This window comes from Mangifera indica, chromosome 4 (assembly GCF_011075055.1).
Source record: "Mangifera indica cultivar Alphonso chromosome 4, CATAS_Mindica_2.1, whole genome shotgun sequence".
NCBI classification, from domain to species: domain Eukaryota; kingdom Viridiplantae; phylum Streptophyta; class Magnoliopsida; order Sapindales; family Anacardiaceae; genus Mangifera; species Mangifera indica.
Window position 1 is genome coordinate 10,405,591 of NC_058140.1, and position 23,395 is coordinate 10,428,985.

A 23,395-nucleotide genomic window follows, 5' to 3' on the forward strand; every position below is an offset into this window, starting at 1 on the left:
AATCTAAGTGATACATGATCCATAAGTGGTTATTGTGCTTTTAGGGCAACAACTTAATTAAGTGGAGTTCTAAGAAGAAAAAAGTGGTCACTCTTTCTTCAATTGAGTTAGAATATAGAGCAATGAGTTAAGTTTCCATTGACCATGAGTTAGCTTGGTTCAAAAGTCTACTCATTTATGTTACAAATGTTGTTGTATGGTGTGATAACCAAAATGTTAGGTCTCCAAGCCTCAAATCTAATGTTTCACAATTGAACCAAACATATTGTTGGGTTTAACTCTTTATATTTACAATTACACCTCACATCTCAATTGTTATACCGTACTTGAATGTTTCGAAAAACTACACAATCTCATATGTTCTCCACACTAGTTGGTCTTGTCATGATGTTGAGAAAAAAAGTGGTGATAAAAGGAATCCTTGAACGTTGAGGCATAAGGAAGAAGGCCATCTCATCTCCATATTGACTTATGTTTTGAGAATAAAAAACAAAAAAGAAATAATTCATAAAATCTGTGAGATCTCTTAAAGCTTCATCCCAAGGGCATAACAGTTTAAAGTATATATGTGGCCTGACTTAGCAGTTCCTAGGGTATTTATATAACTTTATTTTGGGGAAAACCTGTCTCTTATCTTATGTTATTATCGTTAAAACTGAAACTGGAAATGTTATAAGTTATACCAATTGCCAATGGGAATTTTTGACACAACAAAATTATTATCACAAAAAAATTATAATGAGGCATGTTGTTGCTGTAGATTGACATTTAGGGTATAAGATTGGTTTTCTCCGAAGCTTGGGCTTTAATTAAGTGTCGAATGCTTAAAGCATATTTTCAAATGGTGCAGCAGCCTTTCTTGACTAAAGTCGACTATATAGTATAAATAGGCCATCAAGGCATTATACCAAATTTAGTGGCAGCTCTCTTCTCTTATACAAAGTAGAGCCCGTGAGTTAGTCAAAGTCAAAAGAAAGGAATTTAAAAGGAAAAACCCAAGAGGATGAATCATTGAATTATTATTGTAATGTACGAGCCGTATGACTGCCCGGGGCATGCCCGCTAATGCGTTCACGTAGAAAATCCAAATACTCGCCTGCATTTTGCAAATTTATATAGGAAAAAGGACAAATTCTCACCTCAGTATTAGTCTAATCATAAAAGTATACTCACGACAAAGAAAATTCTAAATACCCACTTATAGTTTAATTTGTTAGAACACACTACATATTTTTTGTTAGGGTTAAGGGTCAAATTCGTTATTTTATCAATAATATTAAAATAATTATAATTTTATCTTATTTTCTCCCTTTAATTTAAAAAACTAACATTTTTCCTCTGAATTAAGTTTTAAAAAATTCACTTTTCTCTCTTGAAATCCAACCACTTTCTTCGGCGATGGTCGACTAATGATAGGTGAGTTTTCATTCAAAGGTCAACCTCTGAACGATAATCGTTGTCCAAGGATGATGAGTGTCATCTAGATCTGGATGACGCTTGGTCATCCAGATCTCTGGACAACAAAGAATCGTCTATTTTAGATGACACTTTGTCATCCATTCTGGACAACAAGCGTCATCCTCACAGGACGATGAGGGTCATCCATAATAGATAATGAGTGTCGTCTCTATTGTCTAGTGAAGGTCGATGAACATTATCCAGATCTGGACGATGCTCGTCACTCTCTCTTCACCCATGTCGTCATTGGTGGCCGAAGGGACAGTAAAAAAAAAAATAGGGATTTGGCTAGGTGAAAGTCACTTTTCAAAGTTTAGGTTTGAAGATAAAATGTTAATTTTTAAAATTGGAGGGAAAAATCCGATAAAATTATATAACTTTAATATAAAGAGTAAAATAATGGTTTTACTTCTATATTTAACAAAAAACTTAACGGTTGTTTAGGGATGGATAAGTGTTTAGGTTTTTCATCTATCGTAGGTATACTTTTGATTTTGAACTAAAACTTGGGTGGGAAATAGTCCTTTTCCCATTTATATATTGATTTCACCACTTCAGCTGGCCATCAACGAAAGATCAATGAATTGTTTCTCATGGGAGGAATATCTATTTTCTTTAATGTTACCCAGAGAAATAATTGCCCTTTATGGCATCTGCGAGGAAAGACACAGTTTCCAGAATATTTCTGTCGTGATTATTCTCAATAATGATAAATTGAGTTTCTTAGCTTTGCTTATGTACAGGAGATTTTCACACAAAACCCCAATGCTTTCTTAAATCCACGCTGAACCCCAATTTTTCAAAAGCGTTAACAAAAAATCAAATTCGTTAATAGCGCCAGTGACCTCCAATAAGCATAATTATTTTGTAAGAGTTGGATTGCTAACAGAGAAAGTGTGGAAGTACTCAGCAGATCTAGCAGCAAAGGATAGTTGAGAATATTCATAGAGCCACTCATCTTGAGTCTTGATAAGACTAGATAAATCTTCTATGGAAAAGAAAGTGTTTGGTTGCTCAGAATTTGCAGAAAAAATTTGGCCAAAAGACTTATTCCCACCCAACGTACAGTGAAGTTCAAAACACACATCCATTAACTTTAAAAAACGTAAACATCCACCTATTACTAAACTTCTATTATAATTTTTTATTAGAGTCAAGAGTACCATTATTTTACTAGTAATATTAACAAAATTATAATTTTATTCTATTCCCCCAAATTTTAAAAACTAACAATTTCACTTAATTTTTAAAATTTTTCTAATTATGAAAAGTAGCTCCACCCCCCCCCCCCCAAAATCCCTAGGTTTCTTCCCCTCCTCTCCTACGATAGCAACAGTGGAGAAGAGACGACGATAGACATTTTTTCATCTTCATCGATAAAGAGATGTCAATGAAAACATCTTTTCGTCGATGAAGATGAAGTGTCTCTTCATTGACAAAGATGAAAAGACGTCTATCGCCATCTCCTCTCAGTTGCCCCCTTGCCAGATGGTCACCGAAGAGGAAGGAAAGAAACCTAGGGATTTGGGAGTAAAAAAACTACTTTTAAAAAATTTGAAAAGTTTTGAAAATGGGGTGAAATTATTAGTTTTCAAAATTTGAGAGAAAAAATGATAAAATTATAATTTTTTTAATATTACTGATAAAATGATGGTTTTATCCTTAACCTTAACAAAAAATTCTAATAGAAGTTGAATAATGGGTAGGCATTTGAGTTTTTAAAAGTTAGTTGTTATGTATTTGAGATTTTTACTATAACTTGGGTGGGAATAAGTCTCTTGGCTGACAAAATTTCCGTAGCTCTAATACCGCAAAAGAAAACTAAGGTTTGCTTAAAATTATGATTTCATTCAATAATAATAAGCTAAGTTCCTTGGCTTAGCTTATTATGTAGTGGCTTAACATAAAGTTATGTAAGCAAAACTTAAAAGCTAAAACAAATATTGTTTACTAGTAAGCCACACATTGCTAAACATTAGTGCTGACTTAGCATAATTATGCAACAATCTAAAATCATGGAAACATTTACTTTAAACAGGCTCACCAGTTCACTTTACTGAAATGGTGAGACCGTCTAATAAAATAATGGTGATAACTGTGCATTAATTTTACTAATTATTATAGACAGAAATTATTATATGGTTTTCACCTCTTTTATTTTTTTTTCTATACAAATAAGAATATTAAATCAGCATTACATTTTATTAAGTGGACAAAATTACCTGGGTATAGTCAATCCAAAGAAAGGATGAAAACGTCCGTAGGAACTTAGAATAGTAAAAAAAAAAATGATACATTTAGTAAAATCATGACAAATGGATTAACGTAGAATAGTCAAAGACTGAGAAGGCTCATGACTTGAACCTAAACCTGCACCCGTATATAGCATAGAAACAAAAGTGGGAGCAGGGATATTTGGTGGAACATCTGGCAATGCTAACACAAAATTAAGAAAGTTAATAACTTGTCTTATGGATGGCCTCTGATTACGATCCGGATGAGCACACTACAGCCCCACAATAATCAAACACTCCATTTGTTTACTGTCAAAATTCATACATAATTTCTTATCAGCAGTATCCAGAAGTCTTTTATCTCTGTATGACTCCCAAATCCAATGCACCAATGAAACTTGATCCTCCTCATGCTGGTTCTCTATTGATTTTCTTCCGCATGCAATTTCCAGTGCAACTACACCGAAGCTGAAAACATCTGATTCCTTCCTATACTTCTCTCTTTTAAGACATTCAGGAGCCATATAATCCTTAGTTCCAGCTAAACCGGTAGCATCTGACCCTTTTTCATGGTCAATAAATGTAGCTAACCCGAAATCTCCAAGCTTAGCATTGAAATTTGAATATAACATAATGCTGCGATTTGATATCCCTATGCAATACACATTTTTCCCATTCTTCGTGCAAATTCAGTAATCCGGAAGTTAAATCTTGAACTATTTTGTACCTCAGCTCCCATGGCAATAAGCTTTCTCCTTTGAAAAGAAGGAAATCCAAGCTGCCGTTAGGCATAAATTCATAAACAAGAAGAATATTCCTTTTCTCAAGGCGCCAACCCAGAAGTTGCACCAGATTTCTATGCCTCAGTCTACTAATGATTTTCACCTCTGCTGCATACTCCCTCATCCCTCGTTTAGACTCTTTGGAAACCTTCTTAACTGCAATATAAGAGTTTGTGTCCCTCATAAATCCTCTATAAACCCCGCTAAAACCTCCCTGCCCTAACTTGTTTTCATCATTGAAATTATCTGTAGCGCTTGCTAATTGTTCAGAAGAAAACTTCTTAGGTCCAGTTCCTCTTTGAAATTCATCATCCATATTTGCTTCGTCATTCCCATCTCTCTTCCTACCAATGCAAGACATCTGAACCAAAATAAACCCAGCAATTAACAAACCGCCACCAATACCCAATCCCACTGCCCGTCTCGTTTTGCTGCTCCTCCTGACGGCAGAAAGATTTAGGCTCACTGGTATTCCTATGTTAGTTGAATCACGGTCTTCTCAGCTTGAACTGAACTCCCACGAGTTAATTGTATGAGTTGCAGTTGCATTTCCAGTTGCCCCAGAGAAACCAAAAGTTACAAACTCAGGTAAATAAAGCCTCAAATCGACTTTATAAAACCAGTAAATTCAACTGTCAAATTCTTTGTACTAGAGTTATAACTGATCCATGCCTCGTTCCTTCTTCCACCCTTGACATCACTCCACCATATCACTGTTCTACGGATTCCAAAGAGTTGATGTCAATACCTACATGTTCAGGGACGCCGGGCGGATCACAGTGATTTTCATAAATATCAAACTCAACTGCAACAAACGGATCGGATGTTGAATTTAATGGCTCGTCACCATTTGCAAGACCAAAAGATCCTCCTCTCGTTGCGTTCACCAGAATTACTGAACCCTGAGGAGCCAAAAAAAAGGCCAACCCATCTCCATAAGAACTTCTATTTTGAGAATAGATGACAAATGAGAAATGAGTGGTAACGTCTGTGAGATTTACGGTGTCATTGTCCCAAAGGTGCAGAGGTTTATAATACGTGGCCCGACCAAACATGCCAGTTCCTGAGGCAAGTAGAATTACTAGGTTTTTTCATGTTTGTGGGATTCATTAATTAAAATATATTCTTATCATTTTCAAAGCTAAGACAAGAGCTGGACAATTTATTAAACTATAATTAGGGCTAATAACCGGTGGCGGCAGCATACCTAGCTAATTATAAAACGGCCAAAAGACTTAATCCCACCCAAGGTTTGGTGTACTCCGAAACTACCACCCGCAAAGTATCAAAAACCTAAATACTCATTTTTTTGTTAAAATTCTAAAATCATTATTTAACATCAAATACCCACCCACAAGCATAAAATCGTTATTTAATAAAAAATTTAAAAAAACTAAAATTTTTATTTCATTTTCCTCTTAATTTAAAAAATTAACAATTTCTCTCACCAAATTTTAAAAAGTTACATTTTCCCCCATGGTTTATTTTTTCTAGTCACCACTTTTAGACAATCACTTCATTTCGATCATCGGCTAGCCTTCTTACCATCTGTCTCCCTCGTGGTTTCCTAACATGCAAACCACTCAAAATCTGACCGAAATAGTCGGACAATGTTGCATAGATTTGTGTGATATCACGTAATCTATACATCGACCAAACGACATACAAACACATACATCGTTGTTTGTGCATCATCCTATTGACGCACAGATGGCTAGACGATACACAACTCTGTGCAACGTTACACAAATTTATGCGATATTGTCCTACTATTTCAACTGAATTTTGGGTGGTTTCCACGCCAGGAAAGCACTAGGGACAAAGATGGTGAGAAAACGAATCAACGATCAAAATGGAGTGGTCGTCAGAAAGTGGTGACTAGCAAAAATTAAACCCTAGGGAGAAAATGCAACTCTTTAAACTTTGAATGGGGAAAAATTGTTAGTTTTTTAAATTGAAAAAATGAGATAAAATTTTAGTTTTTAAAATATTTTTATTTAAATAATGGTTTTACCTTTAACTTTAATGAAAAATTTTAATAGAAAAGTGAGTATTTGAGTTTTTGATATCTTGTGGGTAGGAATGTGGAAATACACCAAACCTTGGATAGGAATAAGTCCTTTGGCCTTGTAAGAATGAATGAGTCAAAAGGAATGAAAAATAGAAGGAAGAACCCTAAAAGCAGCTGCTAAGTATTGGTGGTGTTGGCATTCAACGTCTAGGCGGCTAAAGTTAATTTTGGAGGGCATTTTAGCTTCTCATATAACAATATCATAGTTGTCTATTGATGCCTCATCATCTTGACTAACGGGGTACATCATTAGATATGACCAATAAATGGTCTACAATCTACAAATATTGTAAGGTTCAAATTCACAAATCTATTTTACAAATGCATTCTTATTTTTGCCTAAATTAGGCACTAAAGAGTTGATCATTCACAAGCAATAAAGACTTCTATTGTCATTACAAATATCATATGAAAGTGACACAAAGTTTGATAAAAAGGATAAAAGACTTCTATCGCGTTGCATTAGTAATACTCAAGATAATGCATGTGTTAAAATACTATAATTGGAGAATTTATGTGTAAAGAACTCACATTTCTACTAAGATACTTCAGATAAAATCTACATTAACTTTAAATTGATTCAACATTAGGCTTCCATTTGCCGATTTAGTCCAGAAAACTTCTATGTTATCAAGAGGTCAAATTTGGATAAACATTGATTATGCTTTTGCAAACAAACTCTACATCAAGAGTTTTTAAATGAATAGAATTTTCAATCTATTCAATGTATACAAATCCATATAAGGTGGATCTAACAACCTAAAATTAGGTTATACTTTTCCTTATTAGTACAAGGCTAAAGGACTATTTCCCATCCAAACTATGCTGAATTCTCAAAGTTCCTCCTGTTAACTATGGAAATATCATTTATTCACCCATGAACGGTTAAAATTAACAGTAATAAGGGTAAAATCATCATTTTATATTTAATATTAAAAATAAACTTAAATATGATTTCATTTCCCCCCAAATTTAAAAAACTAACTTTTCTCCTCTAAGCCAAGTTTGAAAAGATCACATTTCCCCCCCTAGGGTTTAGTTTCCAAACCCTTTCACTTTCTCCGGTGCTATCGCTAACCGTCTCTCCCTCCTAACGGTTTCTCTTCCACTGATGGCCCACTTTAACTCCACCCCAACCCATTTAACACCGAGAGATGTCGTTTAAGAAGGAAAATCATCTTCCTAGATGATGAAGATGAGATCGATTGATCTCGTCTTTGTCGTCTGGGAAGACAATCGTCTTCTCAGACGAAGACAAGATGACTCGTCATCCTCTAGGAAGATGAGTCATCTTCATCTGGGAAGATGATTGTTTTCCCAGACAATAAAGACAAGATCGATCGATCTCATCTTTATCATTTGGGAAGACGATTTCTCTTCTCAGACGACGTCTCTTAGGGTCGAATGGGTTGGGGTAGAGTTGAGATAGACCGTCAGTGGAAAAGAAACCGTCGAGAGGGAGAGACGGCAGGCGATGGGGTTGGAGAAAGTGAATGGGTTTTGAAACTAAACCCTAGGGGGGGAAATACGATCTTTTCAAACTTGGCTTAGGGAAAAGATGTTAGTTTTTAAACTTTTAAGGGGAAAAACGAGATTAAATTTTCAGGGGTTAGGGTTCTGTTAAATTAAACTGATCATGGGTGGGTAAATAGTATTTTTATAGTTAATGAGAGGAACTTTGAGAATTTAACATAGTTTGAGTGGGAAATAGTCCTTTGGCCTTATCACATTAAGTATGAATATATTATGTTGAAAAACAACACTCATATTGTAACACCAAATAACAATAGTATCAGATACTAGGACATTTATCTCTTTAAAACAACTTCTCAGCAAAGCAATTTTTATGGATATCTAACTAAGTGTCCTATATTCTGGTTTAATAAAAATGACTATCATTACCTTTTGTCTTTTAGAACTCCATAGGATCAAATTATATTTCAAATAAACATAGTATTCACTAGTGGACTTTCTATCTCATAGACTCCCAACCTAATTTGCATAATAGGCTTCTAAAGTTACTAAAGAAGTTGGTTTAAATAGAATGCCATGTTGTAATGTTCCCTCGACATATCACACGGCTCTCTTCATAGCTTGCCCTTGTAATTGATAAGGATCCTTAAGAACTTGACTCAGTTTATTTACAACAAAAGAAATATCAAGTCTAGTTAGTGTTAAATATTGCAGTGCCTCTATTATGCTCCTATATTGGGTTGAATTGTTATACTAATCATTGTCACGAAAAAAACATTATAGCACATGGGTTTGAATCTTGCATGTGAGTCTTAATCAACTATTTTGGCTAGCATACATAAATTTCTTCTAATGTTCTATGGGTTTCCAAGCCAAAAGAATAACTTAATTCACCCAAGTTCTTCAGAGCAAATTGATTATTTAAATATGAAACTATTGCTTTTATATACATTAAATCAAGACTAGTAAGTAGTATATCATTCACATAAATGAGTACAAAATTTGAACCCTTTTTTGCTTTAAGAATGAAGAGACTTGAGTCTACAACTGAATTAATAAAACCCTTATTGATCAAGGCTTTTTTAAGTTGTTAGTGTATGCCCTAAGAACCATTTATGGTGTTGGTTTCAAGGCATTTCATCTTGTATATATGTAATTATGATTTATTAAAAAAAGAATATGTTATTTTGTTCATATACATAAACTGCTTTCTTTATTAGTTTTAAATATAAAGTATGTATATAAACTGTCTAGATAATTCATTTAATCAGTAAAATAGGATTATCAAATTGTTCCCTACAGACGTGATATTGATTAGACAATACTATCATACAGTAGGCATATTTAATACTTATGTTGAATATTATGAGTTGATATTAGTACGAATAATAATGATGGTCATATTACTATGGTAATAATATGGATTAACAGTTAATGAACTTTTTTTTGAATGTGACTAATTACCAATAAATCATATGGACATTGCAATGTGAGCAATAACTTATTGTATGATTATACTAGTGTACAAAGTAATCCTTTAACCCAAAATATCATGATCAAATCTGATATGAATACGTATGATTCATATGGTACATAAATACAGAGCTAGTCACGTCTTGTAAGATAAACCATTTTGGTCATGTTTTGTTCATATACAAAGATAAATGATGATTGGAAAGGGATTAGTTAACTCGGAGTTATAGGATCCAGAGTATTTGCTAACTCAGTAATTATTTGGTTATGAGTTTTTATACGAATGTCGATAAATATTGGAAACAAAATCTCTGACCAAAATATAATGTAAGTCATACGAAGGACATTAGCGATGACACATTTCAAATGTATCAATCAATGATTCAATAGAATATCAAGATTAGAGTTTTAATAAACCATGAACTAGTACTCAATTAGAATTTGATAACAGAAGGATCTTATCTATACGAAATGTATAATCAGAAAATAGGTTTAATGGAATGTGTCTTCATCATGGTTTAGAGATTATGACACATTGTTAGATATTTACCATAGTTGTTAAGTATTCGAATATATTTTTTAGATCATCTAAAAAGGATTCATAGTTATGTTACAGTAAACCTAAATAGTCACATCAATAAACTAAGTTTTCAGAGAGATAGAGAATTGATTATCTGAGGATGGCTAACACCTACCAAGGGTAATAAACGTAATATCATATAAAGTGTTGTATGGGTGTGAAATAACATTTTTAAGAATTAAGATGTTCATGAGATAAAATTAAGGTGGGTAATGTATATCTATTATGTAAATTGAGAACTTTGCAAGCTATCATGCAAGAATTAAGGATTTGCTAATTAAGCCTGCCATTATAAAAGTGAATAATTTGTTAATTTTAAATACATGAACTCATTTTGCATAAAACACATTATGTCACTAATTTCTCTCTCTAAGTTTTGGCCAAGAGCATTTTGAGCTGGGTTTGGTGTAAATTTTAGAGTTATCACAAGTGAGGTGTTCCACTCCATCATCCCCACCAAAAGAATTAGCTTGAAGAAGGTAAAACTCTAACCTTTCTCTTGTATCTTTTGAATGCTATTGATTCTTGCTTTCACCAAGCATGCACGTCCATTTCCATCATCATTTTCACCTCTAATTTTTAAAAGCTTGTCATACCAAGCTTTAAAGCCTATTTTAAGCCATATAATGCCTTAGTTAGCTTGCAAACATACTATGGCTTTTCATTATCAACAAAACCTTGTGACTTTATTATATACACTTCTTGTAACTTACCATTCAAGAAGGCAACATTATCATTGATTTGATATATTTTCCAATCGAAAGATACAACCAAAGTAAACATCACTTTTGTGGATACAAGTTAAAGGAAATATTTGTGTGTCAACTAGAATGAACTGTGGTTGTATTTTCCAACATAGTTATTACCAGTCAAAAGTAAACATCCATTCATTCTATTTTCTAATAAAAAATACAACCATCAATTTATATTTATCCAATATTTTTAAACTCCCTTTTAGTTTTCCTTTGCCACACTCATGACTCATCAAGGACTCAATAATTTTCACTCATCTTTCAAGGTTTTTTCCTTTTATTCTCTCAAGTGCATATCATCCTTCCTTTTATACTATATTTTTCATTCTTTGTTTGGTATGCATTGTGTTAGGAAACTGGTAATGAACAATTGTAGGTGATTTTGATTAAAAAAAATGGACATACTTAATTTCATAAAGTTTTCTTATTTACAATTATTTATGTAGTTAATTAGATTTTGATTTTTTTATAATATCAATGTTTGTTTCCGCATGTGAATGAATCAACAACTTTTGATATAATTCTTGATTATATAATTTCTCTTTCAAAACCACTTTCGTTTTCTCTTAAAAACACCTTCAGTGATTTGCTCTCGTCATGACATATGTTTTGTTTTCTTTCTAAAGTACCTTGTATCTTCCTTTTATATAAAGCTTGCACACTCAAGTAGATATATATATGTCTTAAAATGATAAACCGATGCCATGAGTAATTAATCTCATGATTGATGTGTTGATTTTCATCTCCTTGACAAGAAAGATTTTTGGCTTGATCTATGGTCATATTACAATACAACTCACTCCAACAAACTATAAATTTATTGCTTCATGTATTTCAAATTTCTTCTTTGCAACACATGCATTAGACCACAATATCTACACTTGAAAGCATTGTTGTACATTATATATAAAATTCATATTAATTTTAATTATTTTATTTCAATCCTTTTTGACAACCATTATCTCTATTTTTGTACTTCCATTTCAATTAGTTGCCACTCAGTTTCATCCTTCAACATGCATATTGTGCTCCATGCTTTTAATGGCTCTCTTTTTTTAAGATTACAATAGTAATTTCATCTCAGTTGGATACTTTTGATGGATCAAGTATTGTATATTTAATTAAAGATGTGGTTGATCTTTAAGTTTTAATACAATGTATGATCATTACGATGTTTGATTATTTTAATAAGTGGGACTACAAGATAAATGTGATAATAAAATAATACATGAAAGTTAAGAAATTTCAACTCAGTGGGCATAAAAGTGATGATTCATGTGTATATTTGAGTTTTCTTGTTAGCTTATCCCATACTTTTATTTTGTAAACTAGTGATTACATATGGTTGCAAGTTAAAACACTAATGTGTCTGATTATTAGATAATTTTTAATTGTTAAAATTAATATTTTTTTATATGTATTGACTTTTATGTCTTATCCTTAAACTCATTTAATCGTTATATGTGGGATCTTGTTTTACGGTTCGTTAAACAAGAAAAAAGAGTGGTTGTTTTGATATATATTTATGTTGAACCTACAATCTAGGTGTGTTTTATAGTTTTAATTTTGACGGTATGAACTATGTTATGGTTATAATTGTAAATAACATGTTTGATGATTTGTTAGTAAGGATGTTTTCATTTAGCGCTAGACAAAAAATTATGACACTTGATTATAGTTATACATGTTACTTTATATATAGGAAAATGTGATTATTTTACTTTCTTTATTATAGGGATAAATGCATAATTCAAATTAATACTTATTTTATTAGTGATCTTTAATGGATAATTGCAAGCATAAGAGATGGATGAATTTTGATGCACTAAATAACGAACGAATACCTTGAGAAAGTGAATAGCTTTATAAATACAACATTTAGAAATAAAACAATTAATGAAAAAGTTTCGTGTCCTTGCAAAAAAATGTTTACTTTATCACCATAGAGATCGGGTAAAAATATATGATCATCTTATGGTTCATGGTATTATGCTAGGGTATGATACTTGGTTTTGCCATGGTGAACCGATGCATGCGTAGTGTTCTCATAAATATGTCCAAGTAAAACAAGAAATACCTAGAGATACTACCATGATAAGAATGTTATATAATGTTTTTGGGGTTTTAGGACAAAATGTTGATATAGATATTGATAGAAGGGATGAAGCCTAATGTTGTATTCCACCACAAGAAAATATAGAACAATCTCCATAATTTAAATTGTCATTTTGGTTAGTCCAAAGAATCACTTGATGCATTGATTAAGCTTATAGAATATGCTTTCCTTGAGAGTTTGACATTTCCAAATTCTTTCCTTGAAACAAACAAGATTATTGATGTGTTAAGTCTTAAATATGATAAAATTGATGTTTATCCTAATGATTGTATGCTTATTTTGGAAAGAAAAGTTTATTGATGATATGTGTTCAATTTGTGGGCCTTCAAATTGGAAAATTAGTGAGAATAATTCTTGTAATAATGCATCAAATTTGAATTTTGTGACAAAAAAGAAAATTACATCAAAGGTGTTAAGGTATATTCTTTTAAATCCTAGACTTCAAGCATTAGTCATGTCTTCAAAAACTTCTAATTTGATGATATGGCATGACAAAGACCGCATTAAGGATGGTATTTTGAGACATCTAGCTAACTCAAAAGCATAGAAAAGTTATGACTCTAGATGCCCTGAATTTGCTAGGGACCTTCGTAATGTAAGATTGTGTTTAGCAGGTGATGGATTCAATCTTTTTGTATAATGCGAACTACTTATATAGCACATGACTGGTTATCTTAATTCCTTGTAACTTACCACCATAATTGTGTATAAAACAATTCTTTATGCTTTCATTGTTAAATCTTAGTCTATTTAGTCCTAAAAATGATATTGATGTTTACTTGCAACCCTTATGGAGGAGTTGAATAAATTATGAGAGGTAAGGGCGGATGCCTATAATGCTCCAATCATCCAAGGAAAGTTTTCAGTTGCATGCAGCTATTATATAGACAATAAAAGATATTATGAGTACCTATTTTGAGTAAACGAATTTATACACACTTATGTGTGTCATTATATAATTGAATGTTACTTTATTTTTAATTCAAAATCATTCAATCACATAATGATATATATCAAGTGTGTATCTATTTGTATACTCAAAGTAGATACATATAGTTTTATTGTATGCATAATAAATGATTTTATAGCTTATGGTAATCGTATTGGTTGAAACATTTATAATTGTTTTGCATACGCTTCCTGTAGTATAGATACTTGTTCTAGGCAATTAAGAAGTAGTAAAAAAATTTTGCTTTGTAGTCATCAATGTTTCTTGCATATGAGCCATAAATTTCTATTTGATGCAAGATCATTTGATGGGATTACTGAATTGAAATATACTTATGTTCTACCCTTTCAATTAAAAATTTTGGATTAATTAAAAGATATCAACTTTACCTGTGGGAAGATGAACAAGGAAGTTACAAGGGTTAAACCAAACAAAAGGAAAAAAAAGTTTTTTTTTTTTCAAATTACCTTACTGAAAGTATAATTTAATATGATTTAACATTGATGTGATGCATATAGAGAAGAATGTTTGTTATAGTGTGAGGAATACTAAACTTAGTATTGAGAAGAAGTCAAAGGATAACATAAATGCTCGTCATGACTTGGAAAACATTAATATAAGAAAAGAGTTATGGCCATAACAAGAAGATTTTGGAAGAACATATTTGCCTCCCACATGTTATACTATAGCTCTAAATGAGAAATTCTTTCTGAAGTTTTAGAGAAAGTGAAAACTTTAGACGGTTATTCCTTAAACATATCAACATGTGTTCGCAGGCAACACAATTATTTGCTCTTAAAACCCATTATTGCCTTTTATGTCTTAACCACAAGGTTTTATTGATTCTTCAAAACTTGATTATGTGTATGAACTAAAAAAGGCTCTTTATGTCTTTAAATAGGCACCTAGGATTTGATATAAAAAACTTAGAGATGCCCTTATAGCCAAAGGTTTCTTAAATTTTATGGATGACTCCAGTCTATTCTTTCTCAAGTTTGAAAAGGATTTATTCTATGTAGATGATATACTATTGACAAGTGCAAATTCTTCTTTCATTCAAGATCTTGCTTCTACATTAAATATGACATCTACATTGAAAAATCATGGAGAATTGAGTCACATTTTAGGATTTGAGGCACATAGAAGTAGTCTTGTCATGATGTTGAGAAATTAAGTGCTGATCAAAAGAATCCTTGAACCTTGAGGTATGAGGAAGAAGGCCAACCCATCTCCATATTGACTTATGTTTTGAGAATTTATCACAAAAGAGAAATAAGTTGTAAAATTTGTGAGATCTCTTAAAGCTTCATCCTAAAGGTGTAGCGGTTTAGAATAGATATGTGGCTTGACTTGACTTAACAGTTTCTAGGATATTTAGATAACTTTATATCGAGGAAAACCTGTCTCTTATTTTAAGTTACTGTCAAAAAACTAAAACTGGAAATGTAAAAGGATATACCAATTGGCAATGGGTATTTTTAAGACGAAAAAATTATTATCACAAAAAAATTATAACCAGCCATGTTGTTGTTGTAGATTGACATTTTGGGTATAAGGTTGGTCTTCTTCAAAACTTTCGTTCGGGCTTCCATTGAGTTTCGAACGCTTGAAGTATATTTTCAAATGGCGCAGCAGCCTTTCTTGACTAAAGTCCATTATATAGCATTTATAGGCCATGAAGGCATCATACCAATTTTAGTGGCAGCTCTCTTCTCTTATATAAAATAGAGTCCGTGAGTTAGTAAAAGTCAAAAGAAAGGAATTTAAAAGGAAACACCGAAAAGGATGAATTATTAAATTATTGTTGTCATGTGCAAGCAGCATGGGGGCCTGCCCACTAATGCAAGTTGCAATTTTTATATTGATTTCAACACGTCAGCTAGCCGTCTATGCAAGGTAAATTGTTTCTCGTGAGAGTAATTTCTGTTTTCTTTAATGTTGACACAATGAAATATATAATTGCCCCCGTGAGGAAACAGAAAGTTTCCAGAAATTTTCCATCGTGGTTATTCTTTAGTAACAATAAATTGTGTTTCTTAGCTTTGCTTATGTACTGGAGATATTTATGCACATCTTAAATCCACAATGAACCCCATTTTTTTCAAAATGCCTCAAACGAGAAAATTCGTCCATAGCATCAGTGACCTCCAATATGTATAAATATTTTGTACGGGTTTGATTATCATCTTGAATCTTAATAAGACTAGATAAATCTTTTATTGAAAAGAAAGTGCCTGGTTGTTAGAATTTCAGGTCTAATACCGTAAAAGAAATCAAAAGTTTGCTTAAAATTATATTTTTTATTATTCTTCAATAACAATAAGCTAAGCTTCCTAGCTTAGCTTATACATGGTGGCTTAACATAAATAAAGTAATACTTAAAACTAATATTGTTGACAAGTAAGCCACACATGCTAAACATTAGTGCTGACTTCATATAATTACGAAACATTCTAATATGGAAAAATTTACCATAAATAGACTCAACAATTTATTTTACTAAAATGGCGAGATAGTCTAATAAAATAATTACAATAATTATGTACTATCTTTTATCAATTATCACAATAACAAAAAGTGATTTTTACTAACAATAAAACTATAAGCATATGTTTTTTTATATATAATTTAAGTTTATATTAAATAATTTTAAATTAAAAATAAAGTTTTATTCAATCACATGATGATATATCATCTATATATTAAAAGTATGCATGAATAACATTACTAATTATTATAGACAGGAATTACTATATGGTTTTCACCTCTTTTTTAATACAAATCAGCATCACATTATATTAAGTAGACAAAATTACTTGGATATAGTCAATCCAAAGACAGGAAGAAATCCTCCGACGGAACTAAATAGAAACAACTATTATAGTAGAAAAAAGAATCATATAGTAAAATCATCAGAATATGCCATTAATCTTACTAATAAAATGTACAATTGGATTAACGTAGAATAGTCAAAGACTGAGAAGGCGCATGGCTTGAATCGACTAGAGCAGCCGTATATAGAGTATGAACATAAGTGGAAGCAGGCATATTTGGTTGAAGATCCGGCAATGCTAACTCAAAATTAAGAAATTTAATAACTTGCCTTATGGATGGTCTCTGATTACGGTCTGGGTGAGCACACAACAGCCCCACAAGGATCAGACACTCCATCTGTTTCTTGTCAAAATTCATACATAATTTCTTGTCAGCTGTATCCAGAAGTCTTTTAGTTCTATATGACTCCCAAACCCAAGGTACCAATGAAACTTGATCCTCCTCATACTGGTGCTCTATTGATTTTCTTCCGCATGCAATTTCCAGTGCAACTACACCGAAACTGAAAACATCTGATTCCTTGCTGGTCTTTCTTGTTTTGAGGCATTCAGGAGCCATGTAGCCCTGAGTTCCAGCTAAACCGGTAGCATGTGACCCTTTTTCATGGTCAATAAATGTAGCTAACCCGAAATCCCCAAGCTTAGCATTGAAATTTGAATCTAACATAATGTTGCTCGATTTGATATCCCTATGCAGTACACATTGTTCCCATTCTTCGTGCAAATACAGTAATCCTGAAGCTAAATCTTCAACAATTTTGTACCTCAGCTCCCATGGCAATAAGCATTCTCCTTTGAAAAGAAGGAAATCCAAGCTGCCATTAGGCATAAATTCATAAACAAGAAGAAGATTCTTTTTCTCATGGCACCAACCCAGAAGTTGCACCAGATTTCTATGCCTCAATCTACTAATGATTTTCACTTCTGATGCATACTCCCTTATCCCTTGTTTAGACTCTTTAGAAACCTTCTTAACTGCAATATAAGAGTTTGTGTCCCCTATAAATCCTCTATAAACCCCGCCGAAACCTCCCTGTCCTAACTTGTTTTCATCATTGAAATCATCTGTAGCGCTTGCTAATTGCTTATACGAAAACTTCTTAGGTCCAGTTCCTCTCTGAAATTCATCATCCATATTTTCTTCTTCATCTTTCCCATCTTTGTTCCTACCAAAGCAAGCCAGCCCAACCAAAATCAACCCAGCAATTAACACACCGCCACCAATACCCAATCCCACTGCCAGTCCTGTTTTGCTTCTCTTCCTACCGGCAGAAAGATTTGGGTTTACTGCTATTCCTGTATTAGTTGAATCACGGTCTTCTAAGCTTGATCTGAACTCCCACGAGTTAATTGTATGAGTTGCAGTTGCATTTCCAGTTGCTCCTGAGAAACCGAAAGTTACAAACTCAGGTAAATAAAGCCTCAAATCGACTTTATAATCGAGGTACTGCTTCACAATGGTACCATTTCTAAAACCAGTGAATTCAACTGTCAAATTCTTTGTGCTAGAATTATAATTGATCCATGCCTCGTTCCTTCTTCCACCCTTGACATCAGTCCACCATGCCACAGTTTTCAAAGATTGCAAAGAGTCGATGTCGATACCTACATGTTCAGGGACGCCGGGCGGATCATAGTGATTTTCATAAATATCAAACTCAACTGCAACAAACGGATTGGATGTTGAATTTAATCGCTCATCATCATTTGCAAGACCAAAAGATCCACCTCTCGTTGCGTTCACAGGAATCACTGAACCCTGAGGCGCCAAAAAGAAGGCCAACCCATCTCCATAAGAACTCCTATTTTGAGAATCGATGACAAAAGTGAAACGAGTGGTAAAGTCTGTGAGATTTCCAGTGGAATTGTCCCAAAGGTGCAGAGGTTTATAATACGTGGCCCGACCAAACATGCCAGTTCCTGAGGCAAGCAGAATTGCTTGGTTTTGTGGGTAAGCTCTCTCGTATGTCATGTTTTCCCGATTAGAACTGAAACTGGAGAAGTTGAAAGATAAAGCACTCAACACTCTAATTTTTACGAATAATAAGATGATGATCGCGAAGAAATGAAATAGAAAAGACCTCTTCGCGCTGGGGATTGCCATTTTCGGGAGGTAGGAATAAGATGGCTCTGAAATTTATCTCCCAAATCTACATATTTAGAAGGTACGAGTCTTCACGTGCTTAAACCACACCCAGCGCAGACTAGAGTCGGAGGGATTACTTTTAAATTTGCAAGTAGGAAAAGGTGTACTAACAAGTTGGCCTCCTTTGTTTAACGCAGTCAGTTATCATAAAAGGGAATGTTATAAAATAACTACATTCATGGATAAGAGTAAGAAATGTCGAAAAAGTTAGGGATGCTAAGACAACTTGTTTTATATTATATAACATTTTAAGATTATTAATAAAATTTAAGGAGTCAATTATCCTAATCCTCAACAGAGAAGTATCGCAATAAAGAAACAATTACAGTGCAATTGTGCAACTGCAATAAGGAAAAAGAGGTCATGTGTGTTTGAGATGTGCAAGGCAAGTAGGCATGGTCTTAAATATGAAAGTAGGATTTGAGTGTAATTGATTGAAGTTTGACATGTGGGTTTGATTAATTCGTAATTATTCTTATTATTTTCTGAGCTCAAACATGAGCTGGACATTCCTGTGAACTATAATAGGGCTAGTAATCAATGGCAGCAGCATAACTAGCTAAATTATAATATTGAATGAGTCATTAATTAGTTAACAGGAATGAAAAATAGAAGGAAGAAACCTAAATGCACCAACCATGTATTGGTTGTGTTGGCATTCAGCGTTTAGAGGGCTGAAGTTAATTAATTCAACACCTTACATCGAAACATCAATTCTTATTCTTAGAGGGTAGGAAAACTTTTGTTCGTCTTCTCTCCCTCTTATTTGTAAATGATGACTGTCACTAGTTAGTATCATTATTTTTAAAATTGGATCAGTAATTGAGTCGGTTATCTCATTAATTCATGATTCGACTTGTTCAATCAGACAACCAATTGATTTAATTTATTGTTAAATTATCATGTATTTCTTAAATAGTATTAAACATTCACCATATTTTTTAAACATAAAATGTATTAAACATATAAAATATAATTTTAAATATGTTAATTAAATAATTGACACTCTATCACATAGATTAAAAAAATCAATTATAAATTGTCGATTTTAAATAATTTTTTCAGTTCAAAGAGTTTATTGAGTTTAACTGAATTTTAAATAAATCGATATTTATATACAAACCAAACTGATCGAGCCAACCGGTCTAGTCTATCTAGTTTTAAAAACACTGGTTATAGATATTGGATTATAGATGTAAAATATTAGTTGTATAAATAAATTTATATAATTTATTTGTACATTTATTATTTTTCTTGATTGATTATTAGATTAATTGCGTAGAGTAAATAATCACTAGTTAACACCATATTTTTACTACTATTAATCAGTTATGTTTCTATCTATTTATAGATCTAAAAATTGATTCTGTAGCATTATTGACTTCAATAAAAATATAGTTAATTAACGAAAAAATATAGTTGCGTTAATTTTTTGAGAAATTCCGTCCAGTTATTGCCCTTTTTTTAAACTATCCCATGAAAATATAATTAAAAAAATGAAGCAACAATCAAATTACAGATATATAAAAGCTTGGAACAAAGTTTAACTTATATTTATTTATAAGGTTAAAATTTTATATAAGACATACATGTATAAACATATGTAGTTTATTATATTATTAAATTTGTTAAGTATTTAGTAATACTCTGTTTTGATCTTGATTAAGAAGATCTTAAACGAACTATCAGTTCTTAGAGTTGTTCTTCAAAGGGGTGAAACGGCACAGTTTTGCTTATCGGAAGAGCAAAATATTTGAAAGAACCATATCCATTTGCTGTCTTGAAAAATATCTTCATCAAACCCACGCTTTTCTTTTCTCCATATCTAATGAGATCGATTCTCCACAAGTTGCTCAACTGGCAAGATCTAAAGGTGAATTTGTATTTTCTGTTTTAAATCAAAGGCTGCAAATGCTATATGCCTATTCTTGTTGAATAAAAGCATATTTGTATAGTTTATTCAATGTCAATAAAAAGAAAAAGATGAGAAAGTCTTTCAATTGATGTATGTGGTATGATACATTAGGACCGGGAGTCTATCGATTGTCACCCATAGTAGGACGACTAGGATGTAGATACCATAAAAATGAGTCATATGGCAGGCTGCTAAATGTCTCACCATACTTCAATTGTCATGAGATGATGATAGAAAAAAATAATAGATGAGTCCACTTTCACCCTAGGTGTGGTATAAAATGTGTGTATGTTAGTCTTCTAGGTCATTTAAATTAAGGTAGAGACGAACCCTAGATAGCAAGAGAGATTAATTATGAAATGTCAAATAAGAATATAAGAAGAGTAATAATGTGATTTGAATATTATAGGATAGATACTCATCATTATTAAGTATTTTATAATTCGTTCCTTTTTCTCTTTCACTCATTTCTCTTTGGTTTTACAGGTGAGAGATGATATGATAATGATAAAGTGACTGATTAGTGACAGTAACTGATTACAGGGGTGGATTCTTTCGGATTCGTAGTTTGATTTAATGTTTTGTTTTGGGTTTGTTAAACTTATTATTTCTTTTGATTTTTGACTTATACAAACGCTTTATGATGTTTCTTATGGATATTTCCGTGATTAAACTATTGATATATTTAAGTAATTTTTGCGGCGTTATATGTTTTATGACCATAATGCATGATTAAGAGTTAAATAAAGCGACATTTCACTCCACGCGGCAGGACTTTGTGAGTAAGGTGTTACACTAAATAGATTCAATCTTATCATAAAGTTATCTCCAGTTTTCGTGCGACCATTCGTGACTTTAATTCTATGGTCGTTTAAATATATATTGGGTCAAGGTTTTCACGCTGCTTTCATTGGACATTTCAAAAGCTAAACTAAACAAATTAATGACCAAAACAGCTTTTATTTTATTAAATATTTAGCCCATAGATTTCTGCTTCCTCGTGTGATGTTTTCACATTTGGATATTAGACTCTTCCTATCTCCCTATATTAAAGAATAGTCAACAGTCACTCTTATTCATAAGTAGACTATAAAAAAATAATTACCAGAAAAAAAAAAAGAGTAGGCTATAAAAAGGCAAAATATTAATGATAATACAATTCATTTAGAAATATTCAGATTTTAAACGAGTTTAGCCTTATTGTTGTTTTAAATGAAAAATGAAATACAGCAAACAAAATCCGCTAGCATTATTCTTCAGGTTTCATTGTGACAACTTAAAAAGGGTAAGAATGTGGTCAAATTTGGCTTAATAATTCAAACTTAAAAACATTGCTTAGTTTATTCTGATAAGAACAAATAAATGTCTCTTAATTGCGTTGGATAGCCCACAAATTAAAACAAAGGGAAATTATAAAAAATAGCCAAAATTAAGGGGGTCTAAGCGAAATTGCCCAAAATATTCAGGTTTAAGCAAAAATGCTCAGGTTTTGTGAAATGACAAAATTGCCCCAATATATAAACACAGCAAATTTCCTTACTTCCCACGGTCATTTTACTGTGCAAATTCAAAGAAAATTGAAAATTTCCCACTCTCCCATGGTTGACTAGATTTCTGCCGATTTTCTTGCTTTCCGACAACCGCAAATGGCAAAGAAGGTTAGTATATCTTCCGTAATCTTGTTTGAATCAAGATATTGTTCATATTATTGAGATTTGATTGAGATTTTACGATTTGAAATTTTAGGGTTTCGATTTTGAACAATGCTTAAAATGTTTTGATTCTTGGTTGTTTTCGTTGAATTGATTGAGGGTTTTGTGTTATACCCAATGTAGATTTGATTTATGTGGAAATCGGAGGCCGAAACAACCAAATTTTGGCCGAAAATGGCTACCGAAGAGATCGACAGTCCGACCGTGGGAACAATGTTTCCCACGGTCAACAGACATTGACTGTGGGTTAGGGGGGTTAATTAGCTTTTTAAAATATTGGGGAGCCCAGGGAGAGTCCTTAGCCCATGGTGGGTTTTTCTGAGATTTGCCAGGTGACCGTGGGTTTGGGGAAATTACGAAACTGCCCCTATATACAAATTTACTTACTTCCCACGGTAATCTTTGCGATTTCACTGGGCAAATTCAAAGAAAATTGAAAATTTCCCACTCTCCCACGGTCGACCAGATTTTCGTTGATTTTCTTGCTTTCCGGCAACTGCAAATGGCAAAGAAGATTAGTATATCTTCCGTAATCTTGTTTGAATCAAGTTATTGTTCATATTATTGAGATTTGATTGAGATTTTGTGGTTTGAAATTTTAGGGTTTCGATTTTGAACAATTCTTAAAATGTTTTGATTCTTGGTTGTTTTCGTTGAATTGATTGAGGGTTTTGTGTTATACCCAATGTAGATTTGATTTATGTGGAAATCGGAGGCCGAAACAACCAAATTTTGGCCGAAAATGGCTACCGAAGAGATCGGCAGTCCGACCGTGGGAACAATGTTTCTCACGGTCAACAGACATTGACTGTGGGTTAGGGGGGTTAATTAGCTTTTTAAAATATTGGGGAGCCCAGAGAGAGTCCTTAGCCCATGGTGGGTTTTTCTAAGATTTGCCAG

At 32.6% G+C, this 23,395-nt stretch overlaps 1 protein-coding gene and 1 pseudogene across 1 annotated transcript; both read right to left on the reverse strand.

The window, feature by feature from the left end:
* Positions 1 to 3,778: 3,778 nt before the first annotated feature.
* Positions 3,779 to 5,529, reverse strand: LOC123214268 (annotated as a pseudogene).
* Positions 5,530 to 16,787: 11,258 nt separating this feature from the next.
* Positions 16,788 to 18,872, reverse strand: LOC123213164 (L-type lectin-domain containing receptor kinase IX.1-like). Its single transcript, XM_044632542.1, has one exon. The coding sequence runs from the start codon at positions 18,824 to 18,826 to the stop codon at positions 16,844 to 16,846; it is 1,983 nt and encodes a 660-aa protein (XP_044488477.1). The 5' UTR covers positions 18,827 to 18,872; the 3' UTR covers positions 16,788 to 16,843.
* Between the last annotated feature and the right edge of the window lie 4,523 nt (positions 18,873 to 23,395).